Source organism: Orcinus orca, chromosome 17 (assembly GCF_937001465.1).
Source record: "Orcinus orca chromosome 17, mOrcOrc1.1, whole genome shotgun sequence".
NCBI classification, from domain to species: domain Eukaryota; kingdom Metazoa; phylum Chordata; class Mammalia; order Artiodactyla; family Delphinidae; genus Orcinus; species Orcinus orca.
This window is the reverse complement of record NC_064575.1, coordinates 87,396,936-87,413,962: the sequence shown is the minus strand read 5'-3', so window position 1 is coordinate 87,413,962 and position 17,027 is coordinate 87,396,936. Positions and strand designations below refer to the sequence as shown.

At 49.5% G+C, this 17,027-nt stretch overlaps 1 protein-coding gene across 2 annotated transcripts; it reads left to right on the top strand.

Moving 5' to 3' along the window:
• The first annotated feature begins 311 nt into the window (after positions 1-311).
• Positions 312-16,553, top strand: ZNF16 (zinc finger protein 16). 2 transcript variants are annotated; one of them, XM_033419700.1, is made up of 3 exons: positions 312-560; positions 3,560-3,764; positions 14,315-16,553. In XM_033419700.1, exons 1-3 carry the CDS (start codon positions 327-329, stop codon positions 16,078-16,080), a joined length of 2,205 nt encoding a protein of 734 aa, XP_033275591.1. In that variant the 5' UTR covers positions 312-326; the 3' UTR covers positions 16,081-16,553. The 2 variants fall into 2 exon arrangements, with proteins under 2 accessions (XP_033275591.1, XP_033275592.1); XM_033419701.2 differs by having other exon boundaries at positions 419-591.
• The last annotated feature ends 474 nt before the right edge of the window (positions 16,554-17,027 follow it).

Below are 17,027 nucleotides of genomic sequence, written 5' to 3'. Positions count from 1 at the left end.
AAAATATTTGTATTCTTTATGTCTAACTGTATAATCAATTTTTGTAAATGTTTCATGGACAGTCCCACTTAAGGAATTTGAGATTTTCCCATCTATCTGTCGAATCATTTACTGATTGAGGGATTCAGTTTCTTCCACGTGCATCATCATGTTTTTATCAAGCAAAACCTGTTCCGATTCTAGGTACCTGTGTATCTAAGTCCCTAGTTCTCCCTGCATTTATAATCGCTTGTCTTTTTTTAGGTAGTTGCCACCCTGGTTAGTTGCACGAACCGACTCTGATCGCGGGGCTCCCGGCGGCTCCTGGCACCTCGCGCGGGTCAAGCATGGATCCACCGAGTCGCTCGTCCTCCCGCGGTCTAGAGCGGCCACACTGGGCTGGGCTGGGCGGGTCCGCGAGCCGGAAGTCGGAGCGGGACTTCCGGGGTCCGCCTAAGGGCCGAGTGGCCTGGGCCCCGCGGCCTTGCTCTGTTCCCGGAGCGACTCCCGGAGTTGGCGATTGCCGTGGTGGCGTTTCGGCGTTGCTGACCGCGCTCCCTCGTCACTCCGATGCCGCCGCGGTGGGTGCCGGCCCCGGGAGGCCTAGGCTCGGTGCGCGGGGGTCCGTAAAGGGGCGTGGGCGGGTCACAGCCTTCGAGGGCCCCTCCCGGGAGGGCGTGCGAGGGGCGCCCTGCGAGGGTGCGCGGCGGAGCCGAGCAACCCCTGACCTGGAGCCGGGCTGCGGGACCGCGTGGCGCGGCTGCTACAGTGCGACGGGCAAGTGTGCGCGAATAGTGTTCTGACGCGCGGGGTTGGGGCGGAGGAAGGGCCTCAGGAATTGGTGCGAACGTCGGAACTGTACGGAGCCCGGTGAGAAATGAATGGGGTTGTCGCTTGGCACCAGGTGTCCTGCCTGGAGGCCCAGTCGGTGGTGGATTCGTCCTCCAGGTGGAGAAGGGGCTCTGGGGATGGGGAGGAATTTATTCTCCCCCAAGGGAGTGGGACTGAGGCTGGGTCATGCCCATCCCGTGGACGCCTGCTATGGACAAGTGGCTGCTGGTCTTCACAGTTGTATCTTTGCTTAGCACCAGGTAGAGCCCTTAGCCAGGAGAATCAGCTTCCAAGCTCACTGGTGGAATCCAATTCCCGAGGTTGCTTTTTCCTTGCTGACTGTTCTTAGCTCTTGGAGGCCCCACTCCTTGCATATGACCCGTGCATCTGAGTCAGCAACGGCTCATGTGATTAGGTTGGGTCCACCAAGATAATCCAGGCCCGTAAACTTAATTTCCTCTGCAAAATCTCTTTCGCTGTGTAGTGTAGGTTCTAGGGATAGGATGTGGACATGGGTGAGGAGGAGCAGTCTGCTACCACTGATCAGTCTGTGTCCTCCTGGGCAAGATCCCACAAATACTGAAGTGAGAAAAACAAAATGTAAAATGAGCTTAGTTTTCGGGGCTTCCCTGGTGGCGCAGTGGTTAAGGATCTGCCTGCCAATGCAGGGGACACAGTTTCGAGCCCTGGTCTGGGAAGATCCCACATGCCGCGGAGCAACTAAGCCCGTGCGCCACAACTACTGAGCCTGCGCTCTAGAGCCTGCGAACCACAACTACTGAAGCCTGGGCGCCTAGAGCCCATGCTCCGCAACGAGAGAAGCCACTGCAATGAGAATCCCACACACCACAACAAAGAGTTGCCCCCGCTCACTGCAACGAGAGAAAGGGCGCGTGCAGCAACAAAGATCCAACTCAGCCCTAAATAAATAAATAAATAAAAATTTTAAAATGAGCTTAGTTTGGTACAATTTATAATAAAAAGGCAAAGAAAAAACACACGTATTTGTGTAAGCTTAGAGTAATCAGGAAGGACACATTGGAAACTGGGAAGGAGTAGTGTGGCTGGCTGGGAGATGTTTCACCTTAAGTCCTCTTTAACCTTTTGAATTTTGAGCCATATGACTGTGCCCCTATTCAGAAACAGTGATAATGACTTGAAGATTTTAAAATAAAATGAACTGAATAAATGTTACAAATGATTGACTCTTCCGTTGGAAGAAAGTGAAGTTTCGCCCCTTGGAAGCATCATCTTCTCTGTCTGCTGCTACATGGATGAGTGCCTTGAGTCAGTGCTTTCCCTGCTTTGAATCTTATGCACCATCCCTCTGAGTGCCCACGCCAGGTGAATCTTCCTAAGATGTTTCATTAGTTCTGTCTCCCAAAGTAGAAATGTGGCTGATGTCTCACTTTCACCAGGCAGTCAAGACCTCTTATAGTCTGTCCCCCAGCAACTGTCTCTGAGCTCTGTTCACATCTCTGCCCCATCTCACTCTTGCTTTCTTCTCCTTTTCCAGCCAGGCATGGCCTAAACCCTCTCTTCTCTGGGCCTGGTTAAATGCCCGCCTGCCCCAGGCTCCACCCCTTCTCTGCTACCTGTTCCCAGAGCACTTGCCCATCTCACTGATGCATTTGCTATTATCTGTCTCCCCACTGAAACCCATGAGGGTGATGGTCACATTGTCCCTGGAATAGATGCTGGCATATAGTGGGTGTTTTGGAAACACTGAAAGCGTGTGTCCCAAGAGGAGAAATTCAGTCCAAGGGTTGGCAGGCAGTGTCTACAATGGGCTTTTGCCTCATCTTCTCCACCCCTGAAGGGCAGACGGGTCACTGGTACCTGCTCATGGTACAATATGAATAAGGGGCGGAGGGATGTTGCCCCACTCCCAGATGGGCTGCTGGGCAGGGCATGGTGCATTTGCTCAGAGACAGGGTAGTGGGAGGGGTGGAGGAAATCAGTAACTTGGTCCATGTGGGGAACCCATCATGTGTCTGGGTGGGAATGTCCTGTCCCTTGCTCAGAGAGACCACTTAAACCTGGAGATGAGCCCAGGTTTGAGAGTCTTCACAGGATAAATGATGTTGATGCCTCAGGACTGGACAGATTAACCAAGGAAGTTGGTGTAGATACAGAAGTGAACCCTGGAGCACCAACGTGAAGAGGGAGATGAGGAGTCTGGGAGGGAGCCACTGGTGCAGTGGGAGGACAGCCCAGGAGGTTGGGGATGGGAACACCCACTCTGGATGCTGCCAGGGGGACACAACTCAGGGCTGACCAATAGGGTGGCACTGTGATGATTTTGTGCATGTCTGCAGCTCAGGCTACCCCTGGCAGCCCAACCTTTGGAGTTGCTGTTCCCCCGTGAGTGGGTCCAGTGGTCCACCTTCAGGGCATTGTGTCAGGAACAAGCCCACCACAGCAGGCACAGGCTCCATGGGAGCTGCTTTCCTCTTATCAGGGAAAGCTTGGGCCCTTCCAGGTGGTGCCAACAAGGCACTGTGTGCTCACCTTGCTCTGTGGTCAGCATCTCACCATTTCCCACCTGTGGCCCTGGCTTGTGAGTCTGTGTCCTCGTGGCTGGCTCACCCTTCCCTTGGTTCCAAGATCAGGGAATGTGGCACCAATCACCAGGCCTTCCAGAGGTCTCAGGCTGCAGGGGTGAAGGAAGTGACCCCTACCTGGTGGGTGGGTGAACCCCTGGAGTTATCCCCTCTGCACACTCACCTGTGTCCTTGCTGGTCTCCAGGTCCCAGCCATGCCCAGCCTCAGAGTACGCCCTGAAGAGGCAGAAATGGAACCCTCAGTCCCTGGACCATCTCCTTGGACCCCCAGAACACAGGCCTGTGTGAGTGATGCTCCCGCTGTGACCCACCCTGGATCTGCACTTCATGGTCCCCTCTGCTGTGGTGACGCTGAGCCAGAAGCCACCCCCCCTCACCATCAGCAGCCAGGTACTGGGTGTGAGTTCCCCACTGATGCCCTTGTTCTGAGGAGACTTTGTCTACATCACCCTGCACTTACCTCAGGAGGTCTGTGTGTCACCATTAGGGGCAGAGTGCCTTGTGGACTTGAGGGGCCAAGGCTGGAGGTCAAGGGGCCAAGAGAGGAAATTGGCCTGGCACCTGGCTGCCCTGGTGCCCTGAGTGGGACACTGCTTTCCTCACCTGACATAGAGGGGTGTGACATGATGGTCACCAGCTGAGCCCTGCCTAACTTACTCACCAGGCTGGTGGTAGTCCGTGCCCTCAGGTCTCTGCCCTAATCCAAGCCTTGGCCCTGTTCCATTCACACTGCCCAGCTGCTCCCATCCCCGTCAGATACCAGAGAGTCCTTCCTGCACACCACTCACTAACTCACCTCTTCTGTGGACCTCTCAGCAGTGATCAGGATGGTTACTCACTGTCAGCTTTCCTTACTGGGATCTGATGGTGGCTGTTATACAAGAAGACACTCTTAACTACGTGGAACCGTTTGTCATACTCAGGACATCTGGGCAGAGTACCCTGTTCAGACCCTGTGTGGCCAGGGAAGGTTGGGCTAAGGGCAGAGATGGCACAAGGCAGTCCTAGGTGTGTTGGAGGGAGGAGATGGATAGAGGATGAAAAACATGACAGAGCCAAAGAAGTGGCCCTGACAAAGCCTGCTGCCAGATGGCCAGGGGTATACCAGGCAGAGAATGGTGAGTTAGGCCAGGATTCTTGCTCCAGGAAAAAAACAGATTGATGGTAGTTCATGTTTTAAAAACCATTTTGCTATAGAGCAAAATGGTGGAGTAGGCAGCTCCAAACACCCCTTTCTCCATGTAAATTATTTAAAAAAAAAAAAGAAAAAAAAACAGGTAGAAGCCATCAGGACCAACTTTGTCAGAAATCTAGAAAACAGGTTTACACAACCAAACAAATGCTGAGTCAAGAAAAAGGCAACTTAACATGGAAAGCTTTACAAACACTCCCTGGTTCAGCAGCATATTGAAAGTGAGCAGCCTGTGTTCCCAGTGTGGGACCTGGTCCCTGGTTCCAGAAAGAGCAGAGCAGAACTTATTCAGAAATTATTTTCTTTGTTCTCACCTGTGTGAGGTTGGATAAAGAATGCAAAGTGTTTGTCCCTGTGTTGCCTAACTCAGAACTTACTCAGCAGAAAAGTGGTGGGCTCAAAAACACTGAAAGGTGAACTAAAATCCCACAGCCACTTGGGACATCAGTTAACAGTACAGTTGACCTCCTAAAGCCTAGGAGGGAAAGTTGGAGAAATGAGGGCATTCAAAAGCACCCTTGTATATCAGGGAATTTAGAAAGCCACGTACCTGCCCAGGATAGGATATATGCTAAGAAAAGACCTATGAAAAACAAAAAAAAAGAAAGAAAGAAAAGGTCTATGAAGATTGTAGCATAACCTGTAGCTGATCTCCAAAATTAATGAAAGCAGGAAGCCACAGCAGAGTAATAGTGTTAGTGTCCCAGGAGAGCCAACCCACAAAGGCTGGGAGAGGTGTATTATTTTTATTTTACTCTTAGTGTTCAAGGAACTCTCCATTCAAACAGTAGCTGTACACAAGCTAAAGAAACAGAGACCTTGGTGACCACACATGACAAGGGATGCAGTCTTTGCAAAAGTAGTTTGGAAAGTGACTAAAAGAACGGATGACTGGAGCCTCCAACAATTAAGAGTAGCAAACCCTGGAGGCAGGAGAGACTGATTTACAGAGTTATCACAGTAAATATTCAAATGTCCAGTTTTTAACAAAAAATCATAAAGAATACAAATAAGCAGGAAAATATGGCTGGCCCATTCAAGGGAAAAAAATTAATTGGCAGAAGTGTCCCTGAAAAAGCACAGATACTTGACAGACTAAATCAGCTGTCTTAAAGGTACTCAAAGATCTGAAATAAACCATGGGCAAAGAGCTAAAAACTATGTATGAACAAAATGAGAAAATCAGTAGAGATAATTGTAAATATACAATTTATATTTTATTTATTACAAAAAGAAACAGAGTGTAAGTCCTAGAGCTGGGACTTCCCTGGTGGTCCAGTGGTTAAGACTCCACGCTTCCACTGCAGGGGGCATGGGTCCAATCCCTGGTCTCCCACATGCCACGTGGTGCAGCCAAAAATTTGAAAAATGAAGTCCTAGATGTGAGAATTATAATAACTGAAATGAAGAGTTTGCTGGAGGGTTTCAACAGCAGATTTGAGCAGGCAATAGAATCGGTGAACTTGAAGATAGACAATTGAAGTTATCCAGTCTGAGGAACAGGAAGAAAAAAGGTTGAAGAAAAGTGAACAGAGCCTAACAGACTTGTGGGATACCATCAAAGGAACCAACACACATATGGGAGGCCAAGAAAGAAGGGAGAGAGAGAAAGGGGCAGAAAGAATATTTGAATAGTGGCCAAAACATCTTAAATGTCATGAAAGACATGAACCTACACATCCAAAAAGCTCAGTGAACTCTGACTAGGACAAATTCAAAGAGATCCACACCAAGACTCATTATAATCAAATTGTCGAAAGACTGAATCTTGAAGACAGCGAGAGAGAAGCAACCCGTCTTGTGTAAGGGATCCTCAATAAAATTAACAGCCAGTTTCTCATCAGAACCCTTGGATGTTGGAAAGTAGTGGGATGACATATTTAAACTGCTGGGAGAATGAAACTGCCAACTAAGAATTCTACATCTGGCAAAATTACCTTTCACAGTGAAGGCAAAGTTAAGATATTCTCAGATAAACAAAAGCTGAGGGTGTTTATTACCAATAGACCTGCTCTGTAGGAAGTGTCAGAGGGAGGGACTTCGCTCGTGGCCCAGTGGTTAAGAATCCACCTTCCGGGGCTTCCCTGGTGGCTCAGTGGTGGAGAATCTGCCTGCCAATGCAGGGGACACGGGTTCGAGCCCTAGTCTGGGAAGATCCCACATGCCGCAGAGCAACTAGGCCCGTGAGCCACAACTACTGAGCCTGCGCGTCTGGGGCTTGTGCTCCGCAACAAGAGAGGCCTGTGCACCGCAATGAAGAGTAGCCCCTGCTCACCGCAACTAGAGAAAGCCCACGGACAGAAACGAAGACCCAACACAGCCAAAAATAAATAAGTAAATAAATAAATTTTAAAAAAAGAATCCACCTTCCAATGCACAGGATATGTGTTCAATCCCTGGTTGGGGAACTAAGATCCCACATGCCACGGGACAACTAAGCCCACATGCTCTGGAGCCCACGCGCCACAACTAGAGAGCCCATGCACTGCAACTACTGAGTCCACTTGCTCTGGAGCCTGCACACCCCAACTGGAGAGAAGCCCACATGCCACAACGAAAGATCCCATGTGCTGCACCTAAGACCTGATACAGCCAAATAAATAAATATTAAAAAAAAAAAAAGAAGAAGTGCCAGAGGGGTTCTTACATATTAAGATAAAAGGAGGGCTTCCCTGGTGGCGCAGTGGTTGAGAGTCCGCCTACCGATGCAGGGGACACGGTTCGTGCCCCAGTCTGGGAGGATCCCACATGCCGCGGAGTGGCTGGGCCCGTGAGCCATGGCCACTGAGCCTGCGCATCTGGAGCCTATGCTCCACAACGGGAGAGGCTGCAACAGTGAGAGGCCCGTGTACCGCCAAAAAAAAAAAAAAAAAAAAGGATATTAGACAGGAACTCAGAGCCATACAAAGAACTAAAGAGGGCTTCCCTGGTGGCGCAGTGGTTGAGAGTCCGCCTGCCGATGCAGGGGACACGAGTTCGTGCCCTGGTCCGGGAAGATCCCACATGCCGCGGAGCGGCTAGGTCCGTGAGCCATGGCCACTGAGCCTGCGCGTCCGGAGCCTGTACTCCGCAACGGGAGAGGCCAAAACAGTGAGAGGCCCGCGTACCACAAAAAAAAAAAAAAAAAAAAGAACTAAAGAACTCTGGTAAAATTATCCACATAGGTAAGGGTAAAAGCTAGTATTATTGTATTTTTGGTTTATAAACCCACTTTTTATTTCCTATATCATTTAAAAGACAAATGCATAAAAATAATCACAAACCTATACTATTGAACATACAGCATATAAAGATACATTTGTGACAGCAACCTCATTAAGGTGGGAACATATCTGTATAGGAGCAGAGTTTTTGTATGCTGTTGTGGCTAAGTTGGTAACAGTTCAAACTCAGTGGCTCTATTCTGGGGATTTAATGTACAGCATGGTGACTATAGTTAATAATGTATACTTGGCAATTGCTAAGAGAGTAGATCTTAAAAGTTCTCACCACACAAACATACACACAAAATAGTAACTATGTGAGGTGATGGATGTGTTGACTAACCCTATGGTGGTCATCATTTTGCATATATACATGTATCAAATCATCCCATTGTACACCTTAAATTTACATGATGTTATATGGCAATTATATTTCAATAAAGCTGGGGGCAGGGGACCAAAAAAGCTGAGGGGGGTGGGAAACCAAACCAGATTGTTTTAGGATGTTAAGATATTAATTATAATCCCCATGATACCACTAACAAAATATCTTTAAAATATACACAAAAGGAATAAAAAAATGGTACACTACAAAAATTAAACTGAGGGACTTCCCTGGTGGCACAGTGGTTATGAATCCGCCTGCCAATGCAGGGGACATGGGTTCGTGCTCCGGTCCGGGAAGATCCCACATGCCGCGGAGCGGCTGGGCCCGTGAGCCATGGCCGCTGAGCCTACATGTCTGGAGCCTGTGCTTCGCAATGAAAGAGGCCACAACAGTGAGAGGCCCGCGTACCGCAAACGAAAAAAAAGAAAAAAACTAACAAACATCCAGGACCAAGTGGCTTCACTGGTGAATTCTAACAAACATTTAAAGAAGGATTAACACTAAGTTTTCTCAAACTCCTCCAAACTATAGAAGAGAAAGGAAAGTCAAATAAAGACATCACAGGAAAAGAAAATTATATATTAAGACATTTTATGGCTATATATGCAAAACCCTCAACAAAATGCTAGCAAACTGAATCCAGCAGCACATTAAAATATTATATCCTGTGACCAAGTGAGATGTAACCCAGGAATACAAGAGTGGTTCAACATAAGAACTAATCAGTGTCATTTACTGCATTAATGGAATGAAGGAGAAAAGCTATAATCATCTCAATTGATGCAAAAAAATGTATTTGATAAAACCAAATACATTTTCATGATAAAAACACTGAGGGAACTCAGTACAAGGCAACATCCTCAACATGATAAAGGCATTCATGAAAAACCCATAGCTAACATCATATACATTTGTGAAAGATTAAAAGCTTTTCCCCAAAGATCAGGAAAATATGCCTGCTTTCACCTGTGCTATTCAGTATTGTACTGGAAGTTGTAACCAGAGCAATCAGGCAAGAAAAACAAATAAAAGTCATTCAGATTGGGAAAGAAGAAATAAAACTACCTCTGTTTGCCTAAGGCATGATCCTATATATAGAAAATACCAAAGAATCCATTAAAAAGCTACTAGAGCTAATAAATGAATTCAGCAAAGTTGCAGGGTACAAGTCAACACACAAAATCAGTTGCGCTTCTGTACACCAACAATGTACAATCTGAAATGGAAATTAAAACAATTCATTTATAATAGCATCAAAAAGAAAAAAATCTACAAATAAATTTAAACAAGTGGGTGAAAGATGTGTTGGCTGAGAACTGCAGATCATCGCCAAAAGAAATTAAAGGATACCTGGGACTTGCCTGGTGATGCAGTGGTTAAGAATCTGCCTGCCAATGCAGGGAACACAGGCTCAAGCCCTGGTCCAGGAAGATCCCACATGCCACGGAGCAGCTAAACCCATGTGCCACAACTGCTGAGCCTGCGCTCTAGAGCCCACGAGCCACGACTACTGAGCCCACATGCCACAACTACTGAAGCCTGCACACCTAGATCCCATGCTCTGCAACAAGAGAAGTCACTGCAATGAGAAGCCCATGCACTGCAATGAAGAGTAGTCCCCGCTCACCAAAACTAGAGAAAGCCCATGCACCGCGACTAGAGAAAGCCCACACACAGCAACAAAAACCCAATGCAGCTGTAAATAAATAAATTTATATATTTTAAAAAAAAAAAGAAAGGATACCTAAATAATTGAAAAGACATGCCATGTCCATGTTTCGGTCTTAATAGTGTTATGATGTCAGTGCTATCCAGAGCAACCTACAGATTCAATACAATCCCTATCAAAATTCCAACAGCCTTTTTACAGAAATGGAAAAGTCAGTCCTCAAATTAATATGGAATTCAAGGGGCCCCAAATAACCAAAACAAGCTTGCAAAAGAACAAAGTCAGAGAACTCATTTTTCCCAGTTTCAAAACTTGCTACAAAGCTTCAGTAATCAAAACAGTTTGGTACTGACGTAAGATAAGCATACAGAACAATGGAATAGAATTGAGAGTCTAGAAGTAAGCCCATACATCTGAGGCCAATTGATTTTCAACCAGTGTGTCAGGACCATTCAGTGAAGAGAGAGAACTCTGTTAAATAAATGATGCTGGGACAAGTGGATTTCCATGTGCAGAAGAGTGAACTTGGCTCCCTACCTCATGCCATATGCAAAAATTAACTCAGAATCATCCAACTACCAAATTCAGGAACTGAAATCATAAAACTGTTAGAAGAAAACATTACATTTTCATAACGTTGAGTTTGGCAGTGGATTCTTAGATACAACACCAAAAGCATGAACAACAAAAGAAAAAGGTAAATTGGACTTCATCAAAATTAAAGACTTCGGGGCATGAAAGGACATTATGAAAAAAGTGAAATGACATCCTACAGAATGTGAGAAGATCTTTGCAAATTGTATATCTGGCAAAGGTCTAGTACCCAGAATATATAAAGGACTCTTACAACTCAACAACAAAAGACAAACAGGCTACTCTTTAAGTGAGCAAGGGACTTGAATAAACATTTCTCCAAAGAAAATATACAAATGACCAACTAGTAAACAAAAAGATGCTCAAATTCATCAGTGATTTGAGAAATGAAGTCAAAACCCGAGTAAGGGGCTTCCCTGGTGGCGCAGTGGTTGAGAGTCCGCCTGCCGATGCAGGGAACACGGGTTCGTGCCCCGATCCGGGAAGATCCCACATGCCGCGGAGTGGCTAGGCCCGTGAGCCATGGACGCTGAGCCTGCATGTCTGGAGTCTGTGCTCCGCAATGGGAGAGGCCGCAACAGTGAGAGGCCCACATACCGCAAGAAAAAATAAATAAATAACCCGAGTAAGATTACCACTTCACACCCACTAGGATGGCTGTAATAATAAAGTAAATAATTAACAAGTGCTTTCAAGGATTTCGAGATACTGGAACCCTCGTACATTGCTGGTGGGAATGTAAAATGGTGCAGCCACTCTGGAATGCAATTTGGCAGTTCCTTGAAAGTTTAAACATAGCATTACCATATGACCCAGGAATTCCACTGCTAGATATATGCGCCAAGAATTCAAGGCAGATACCCAAACAAGTACATGTACATCGTGTTCATAGCACTATTCACAATAGCCAAGAGGTGTAAACAGCCCAGACATCCATCACTGGATGAATGTATAAGCCAAATGTACTTTAGCTACACCATGGAATATTATTCAGTCAAAAAAGGGAGTGAAGCTCCCTCATTTACACCTGGTGCAGTGTGCCTCAAAAGTCACATAATCATATGATTTCATTCATATAAGATGTCAGGAGTAGGTAAATCCATGGAGACAAAATGCAGGTTTGTGGTTACCAGGAGCTGGGGGCCAGGAGATATGGAGATAAACTAGTGCATAGGGGCTTTGGGGTAATGGAAATGTCTTGGGACAAGATGAAGATGTTGATCACACAACATTGTAAGTGCACTAAATGCCACTGAATTGCTCATTTCAAACAGTTAATTTTTGTCTGTCAATTTCACCTCAACAAACTATTAAGTAAAATGAAAACAACGCCCCTGTGGGAGATGGGAGACTAACGGAGCCCCCACCCGAGTCTGTGGTGCTGCTGGGGTCTGTGTGGCAGACGGCAGGGTGAGCACTGGAGAGCCACAGCTCTGCCCCTCAACAGCCACAGCCACACGTGGCGCTCACAAGTGTGGCTTTGACAGGGGTACTTTTTCACAAACATGGAAGCAACTAATCATAAAGGTCTTTAGTGTTGTCTCTCAGGAAGTCTAACAGGTTTGCTGTGTGCTGGAAGGGCTCAGAGTCTTCACCCTTTTCTCCATTTGGTGTCACACTTGTGGGGGCAACACAGACAGTGCAAACAAGTGTATTTGTTTTCAAATCTTTTCCTTCACCATTAAACCCAATTTTTTAAAAAGATTTTTCTTAAGGGAAGCCATATTTCTATGACTTTATATTTCCTTTCAAAAGAGGAACTTTCATTATTTTTCCAATAGTTCTTATGTTGCAGAGGAGAATTGTATCCAGTTTAGCAAATCAAAAATGCCCTCTCATCATCCTCACCTCACTCGCTCTTGTTTCCTGTCTCAGTAAACTTCTTCCAGGTCAACAGTAGCTCTGGCTCAAAAACCAGTTCCTATTGCCACCGCTTCCTGAGCACAGTAATGACCTTACCTCAGTCAGGGTTCAGCAAGCCATGGCCTACAGGCCAGATCCAGCTAGCCAGTTGTTTGGGGCCTGCAAGCAAAGAACGGTTGAAGGTTTTTTAAGGATTATAACAAAGCAGACCATATGACAGAGACTGTGCAGCCACAAAGTCCAAGATGGTCCCTCTCTGACCCTTTATGGAAAAGCTCCGTCCCTTCCCCACATGCAACCAGGAGAGGGTGGAGCCCCCCGGATCAGTCATGGGGTGCAGCAGGGGACATAGTGAGCCCTGTGTCATCCCATCCAGACCCTTGTTTCCTCCAGTGACCTCCCTGTCTGTCCTGCAGCCCTCACTGTGCCTCCCCCCACCACCGTCAGTCAGTCCAGCGGCCTGTGGACATTACCACAGGTGCCCAGGGGCTGGGGCTCTGGGAGAAGATGGTAGCCCGCGTGCAGCGAGTGATGACAGGCCTGCATGAGGGTCAGCAGGAAGGCGAAGCACGGTGCCTGCATCTGTGTGCTGGCCGCATGGCCAAGCTCCAAGGAGGGGGTCCTGGCAGAGACTCTATGCAGGGGCTTCCAGCTGGGCCATGGGTCAGGTGACCAGAATGTGAATTGTCACCACCAGGCACATGGGCATGGTAGGCAAACAGGCTGAGCGTATGGCCAAGCTGGGTCTGCACTGAGATCCAAGCATAACAGAAGCCTCCAGTTGGGGTGGGGGAGACAGACGGCTATTGTGGTGGTAGATTGAAGTTCCAGGTGGGGAGAGGCAGTTGTCTTGAGCTGAGGGGTAGGTCAGAGGGCAGCAGGCCCAAGGAGGCTGGGGGTAGGGAGGGGACAGCCTGGGGACACAGAGCCCTGTTGGGGGCAGTGGTCAGAGAAGTCCTCTCCCGTGAGGTGATTGAGCCAAGACCAGCAGAAGGGAAGGGAAGGAGGGAGCATGAGGACCATCGGGGAGGGCAGACCCCAAGGGGAGCGGGTCCCTCCTGCTCAGGAGAAGCGGGAGCAGAGGGGGGAGGTTGTCAAAGTGCTCTTGTCACCAGACTGCTGTGGGCGGGAGGGGAAGGTGGGAGGCCAGGTTAGCTACTCCCCATCCAGGCAGGAGCAAAGGGTGGTTTGGCCTGGATGTCTCAGGTATAACGAGAGAGAGAGATCCAGTAGAGCAGAGTTTCCTTGTCCTTCAGGTGTGAAAAAGGGGGTGCCTCCCAATGTGACAAGCAGCCTTGTGCACGTCTCTGTCACGGAAGGATGGATGCAGCAGCTGAGCCCTGGTACCAGCTAACAAAGTGCAGTCACAGTGCAGGTGCCGAGAGGTACAGGTTGCTTTGGCAAATGGGGCACGGTCGCTGAAGCCTTCTCTGTCAAGTGGGATGGAGTCTGACATTCCAGAGTCATCACCATGCAGTCGGAGCCAGTTCTGCTTCCTTGAAGGGAACGGGCCCTGCACCTTCTGGCCTGGGCCCAGGCCCACACCTGTGAAGCCAGTGGTGGGCGCCCAGAGAATGAGAGCTGGGCCAAGCAGCCAACTCCAGGCTTGTGCATCTGGAACAGGAGGCAGGTAGAATGTCTAGCAATGCAACGTGCAGGGAGCTGTGTTTTCCTTGAACAGGTGGGAGGGTGAGTGCCTGGGTTTGGGACATGCTCTGAGGTAAAGCCAACAGGACCTGCTGATGGCCTGCTGTGGGTCAGGGGAAGGACAGCCAAGGGACTGCCTCGACTCAGGCCAGGATTTTGGGTGGCCTTAGTCGGGAGACTGCAGGTGCTTTCCTGAGATGTGGGGTCTGGGGGTCAGGTTAGGGTTGGTTTTCAGTTGCTGTGCAGCCTGGTCCCCTCAGCTCTGCCAGCCCCTCACAGTCCCCTCAAGAGACCTGGGACCACCACCCACCGTGGGTCCCATGCTCCCAGACTTGTCTGTGTTTCCCTGTTTCCTTCCATGTGACTTCTTGTTTGTCATTTCAGATTGGGACCCCAGGACTGAGGGCAAGGAGTTTCTTCAGAAGGAAGAAGCTTCTGAGGATTTGGAATCACAGGCAGAAACATCAGAAAACCACGCCAGTGATGTTTCCCAGACGCCTGAGCTTGGAGAACTCTGTGACGGTGCATTAGAAAGAGACTGGGAGGTCCCTGAGGATGAGAGACAGGCACAGTCCCCCTGCTGGGAGGGGGACTTCACACCAGTGCAAGTGCTTCTCAGGAGCTCCTCAGGAGAGAAAGAGGTGGACTGTGACAAGGTCAAAAGAGGCTTCAGTCTGAGCCCAAGCCCAGTGGCACGTCAGGGAGCCCCTGCAGAAGAGAGGCCACATCCGCACGACACGCATGGCCAGAGCTTCCCACGCAGCATGGACCTAATCAGCTGTGAGGGGCTTCACGCAGCCGAAAGCCCGTTCATATGCAACGAGTGTGGGAACACCTTCCAAGGAGGCCCCGATCTTATTCAGCATCAGACAGCGCACACTGGACAGAAGTCCTTCATATGTAATGAGTGTGGAAGGCCCTTTAGCACACATTCAGACCTCCTCAGGCACCGGCTTACCCACCGCGGAGAGAAGCCACACGTGTGTACTGAGTGTGGAAAGGCCTTCAGCCAGAGCTCCAGCCTTAAAAAGCACCAGAAGTCCCATGTGAGCGAGAAGCCCTACGAATGCAGTGAGTGCGGGAAGGCCTTCAGGAGGACTTCCAACCTCATCCAGCATCAAAGAATCCACTCCGGGGAGAAGCCATACGTGTGCAACGCCTGCGGGAAGGCCTTCAGGCGGAGCTCCAACCTTATCAAACACCAGAGGGTCCACACAGGGGAGAAGCCCTTCAAGTGTGACGTGTGTGGGAAGGCCTTCAGCCAGAGCTCACACCTGAGGAAGCACCAGAGGGTCCACACCGGGGAGAGGCCTTATGCATGTAGCGAGTGCGGCAAACCCTTCAGCCGGGTGTCCAACCTCATTAAGCATCACAGGGTCCACACGGGGGAGAAGCCCTACAAGTGCAGTGACTGTGGGAAGGCCTTCAGCCAGAGCTCAAGCCTCATCCAGCACCGGAGAATCCACACTGGAGAGAAGCCTCACGTGTGCGGTGTGTGTGGGAAGGCCTTCAGCTACAGCTCAGTGCTCAGAAAGCACCAGATCATCCACACGGGAGAGAAGCCATATGAGTGCAGCATCTGTGGGAAGGCCTTCAGCCACAGCTCTGCGCTCATCCAGCACCAGGGTGTGCACACGGGCGACAAGCCCTATGAGTGTCGCGAGTGCGGGAAGACCTTCGGTCGCAGCTCCAACCTCATCCTGCACCAGCGAGTTCACACTGGAGAGAAGCCCTATGAATGTACTGAGTGTGGGAAGACCTTCAGCCAGAGCTCAACTCTCATTCAGCATCAGAGGATCCATAATGGGTTGAAACCCCACGAGTGTAACCAGTGCGGCAAAGCCTTCAACCGGAGCTCAAACCTCATCCACCACCAGAAAGTCCACACTGGAGAGAAGCCCTACGCGTGCATCGAGTGTGGGAAGGGCTTCAGCCAGAGCTCGCACCTCATTCAGCATCAGATCATCCACACCGGCGAGAGGCCCTATCAGTGCAGTGAGTGTGGGAAGTCCTTCAGCCAGCGCTCGGTCCTCATCCAGCACCAGAGGATTCACACTGGGGTGAAGCCCTATGACTGCACAGCTTGTGGGAAAGCCTTCAGCCAGCGGTCAAAGTTGGTCAAGCACCAGCTGGTTCACACCAGGGAGTGAAAAGAAACCGCATGAGGCTCCACCCCGACTCCCCTGGCAATGTCCCAGCCTCTCCCATCCCGAGACTTGAGCTGGGCTCTCTCATTCCCTCCACTCCACAGCCACTGCCCACAGAGGCCATTGTCCACAAACCAGAGACCCTCCTGTGAGACAGGCTCCCCGCCGTGTGAGACAGGCTCCTCCCCCGACTCCCCTGCCGTTGCTCCTACTGCGTGTGACCTCATTTCTTTTCGGTTTGCTTTTCCAGTTTGTTATCAGACTGCCGTATTTGTTAGAAGGGAAAAGATTATAGAGGCTGCATACTTAGGAAGAGAGTTTATTACTGTAACGGAACATAACCAAGGAAGTAGACTGACATTCAGTTTGAGATATGACCACAGCACTTCTTTTGTTTTGTCACTAGTCATAAGAACTGAGTTCGCTGTCAATGGCTGCAGTTGGCATTCTGTTTACATAAAGTCAGGTCAAGAGTGTTTCAGGTCTGGTTGCTGTCACCCTCTCCCAGAGGTGGTGCATACTCATCACCACCAACTCCTCACCCCTCTCCCTCCCATCGCATAATGGGATTCCCCCACTGCCCCCTTTCCTTGGTGCCTGCCTGCAGTCTGAGGTTGTGTGTTCTCACTCTGCTGTGCCTCAGGCCCCCGTGGCCACTCAGGGCTGCAGCACAGTTAAACGTGAGGCTCTTTCCCAAGCTCCAGTCCTGGCCTCACCCACAGAGGTCCATTCTCTCCATGCCCCTCCTGTTCACCCCACAGGCTCCCAGGTCCATCATCAGACATTTATGGGGCACCTAGGTGCCCCTAGGAGGTGGGCCCTGGTCCCATAATCCCCAAGCCGGGGGAACTTGGCCCAGAAGCAGCACCTCTACCACCAGGGAGGCCTTGACCTGGGGGTGTTACGGGATGGATAGGTTGGGGTGGGGGGCACCTCCTGCATTGCTCCAG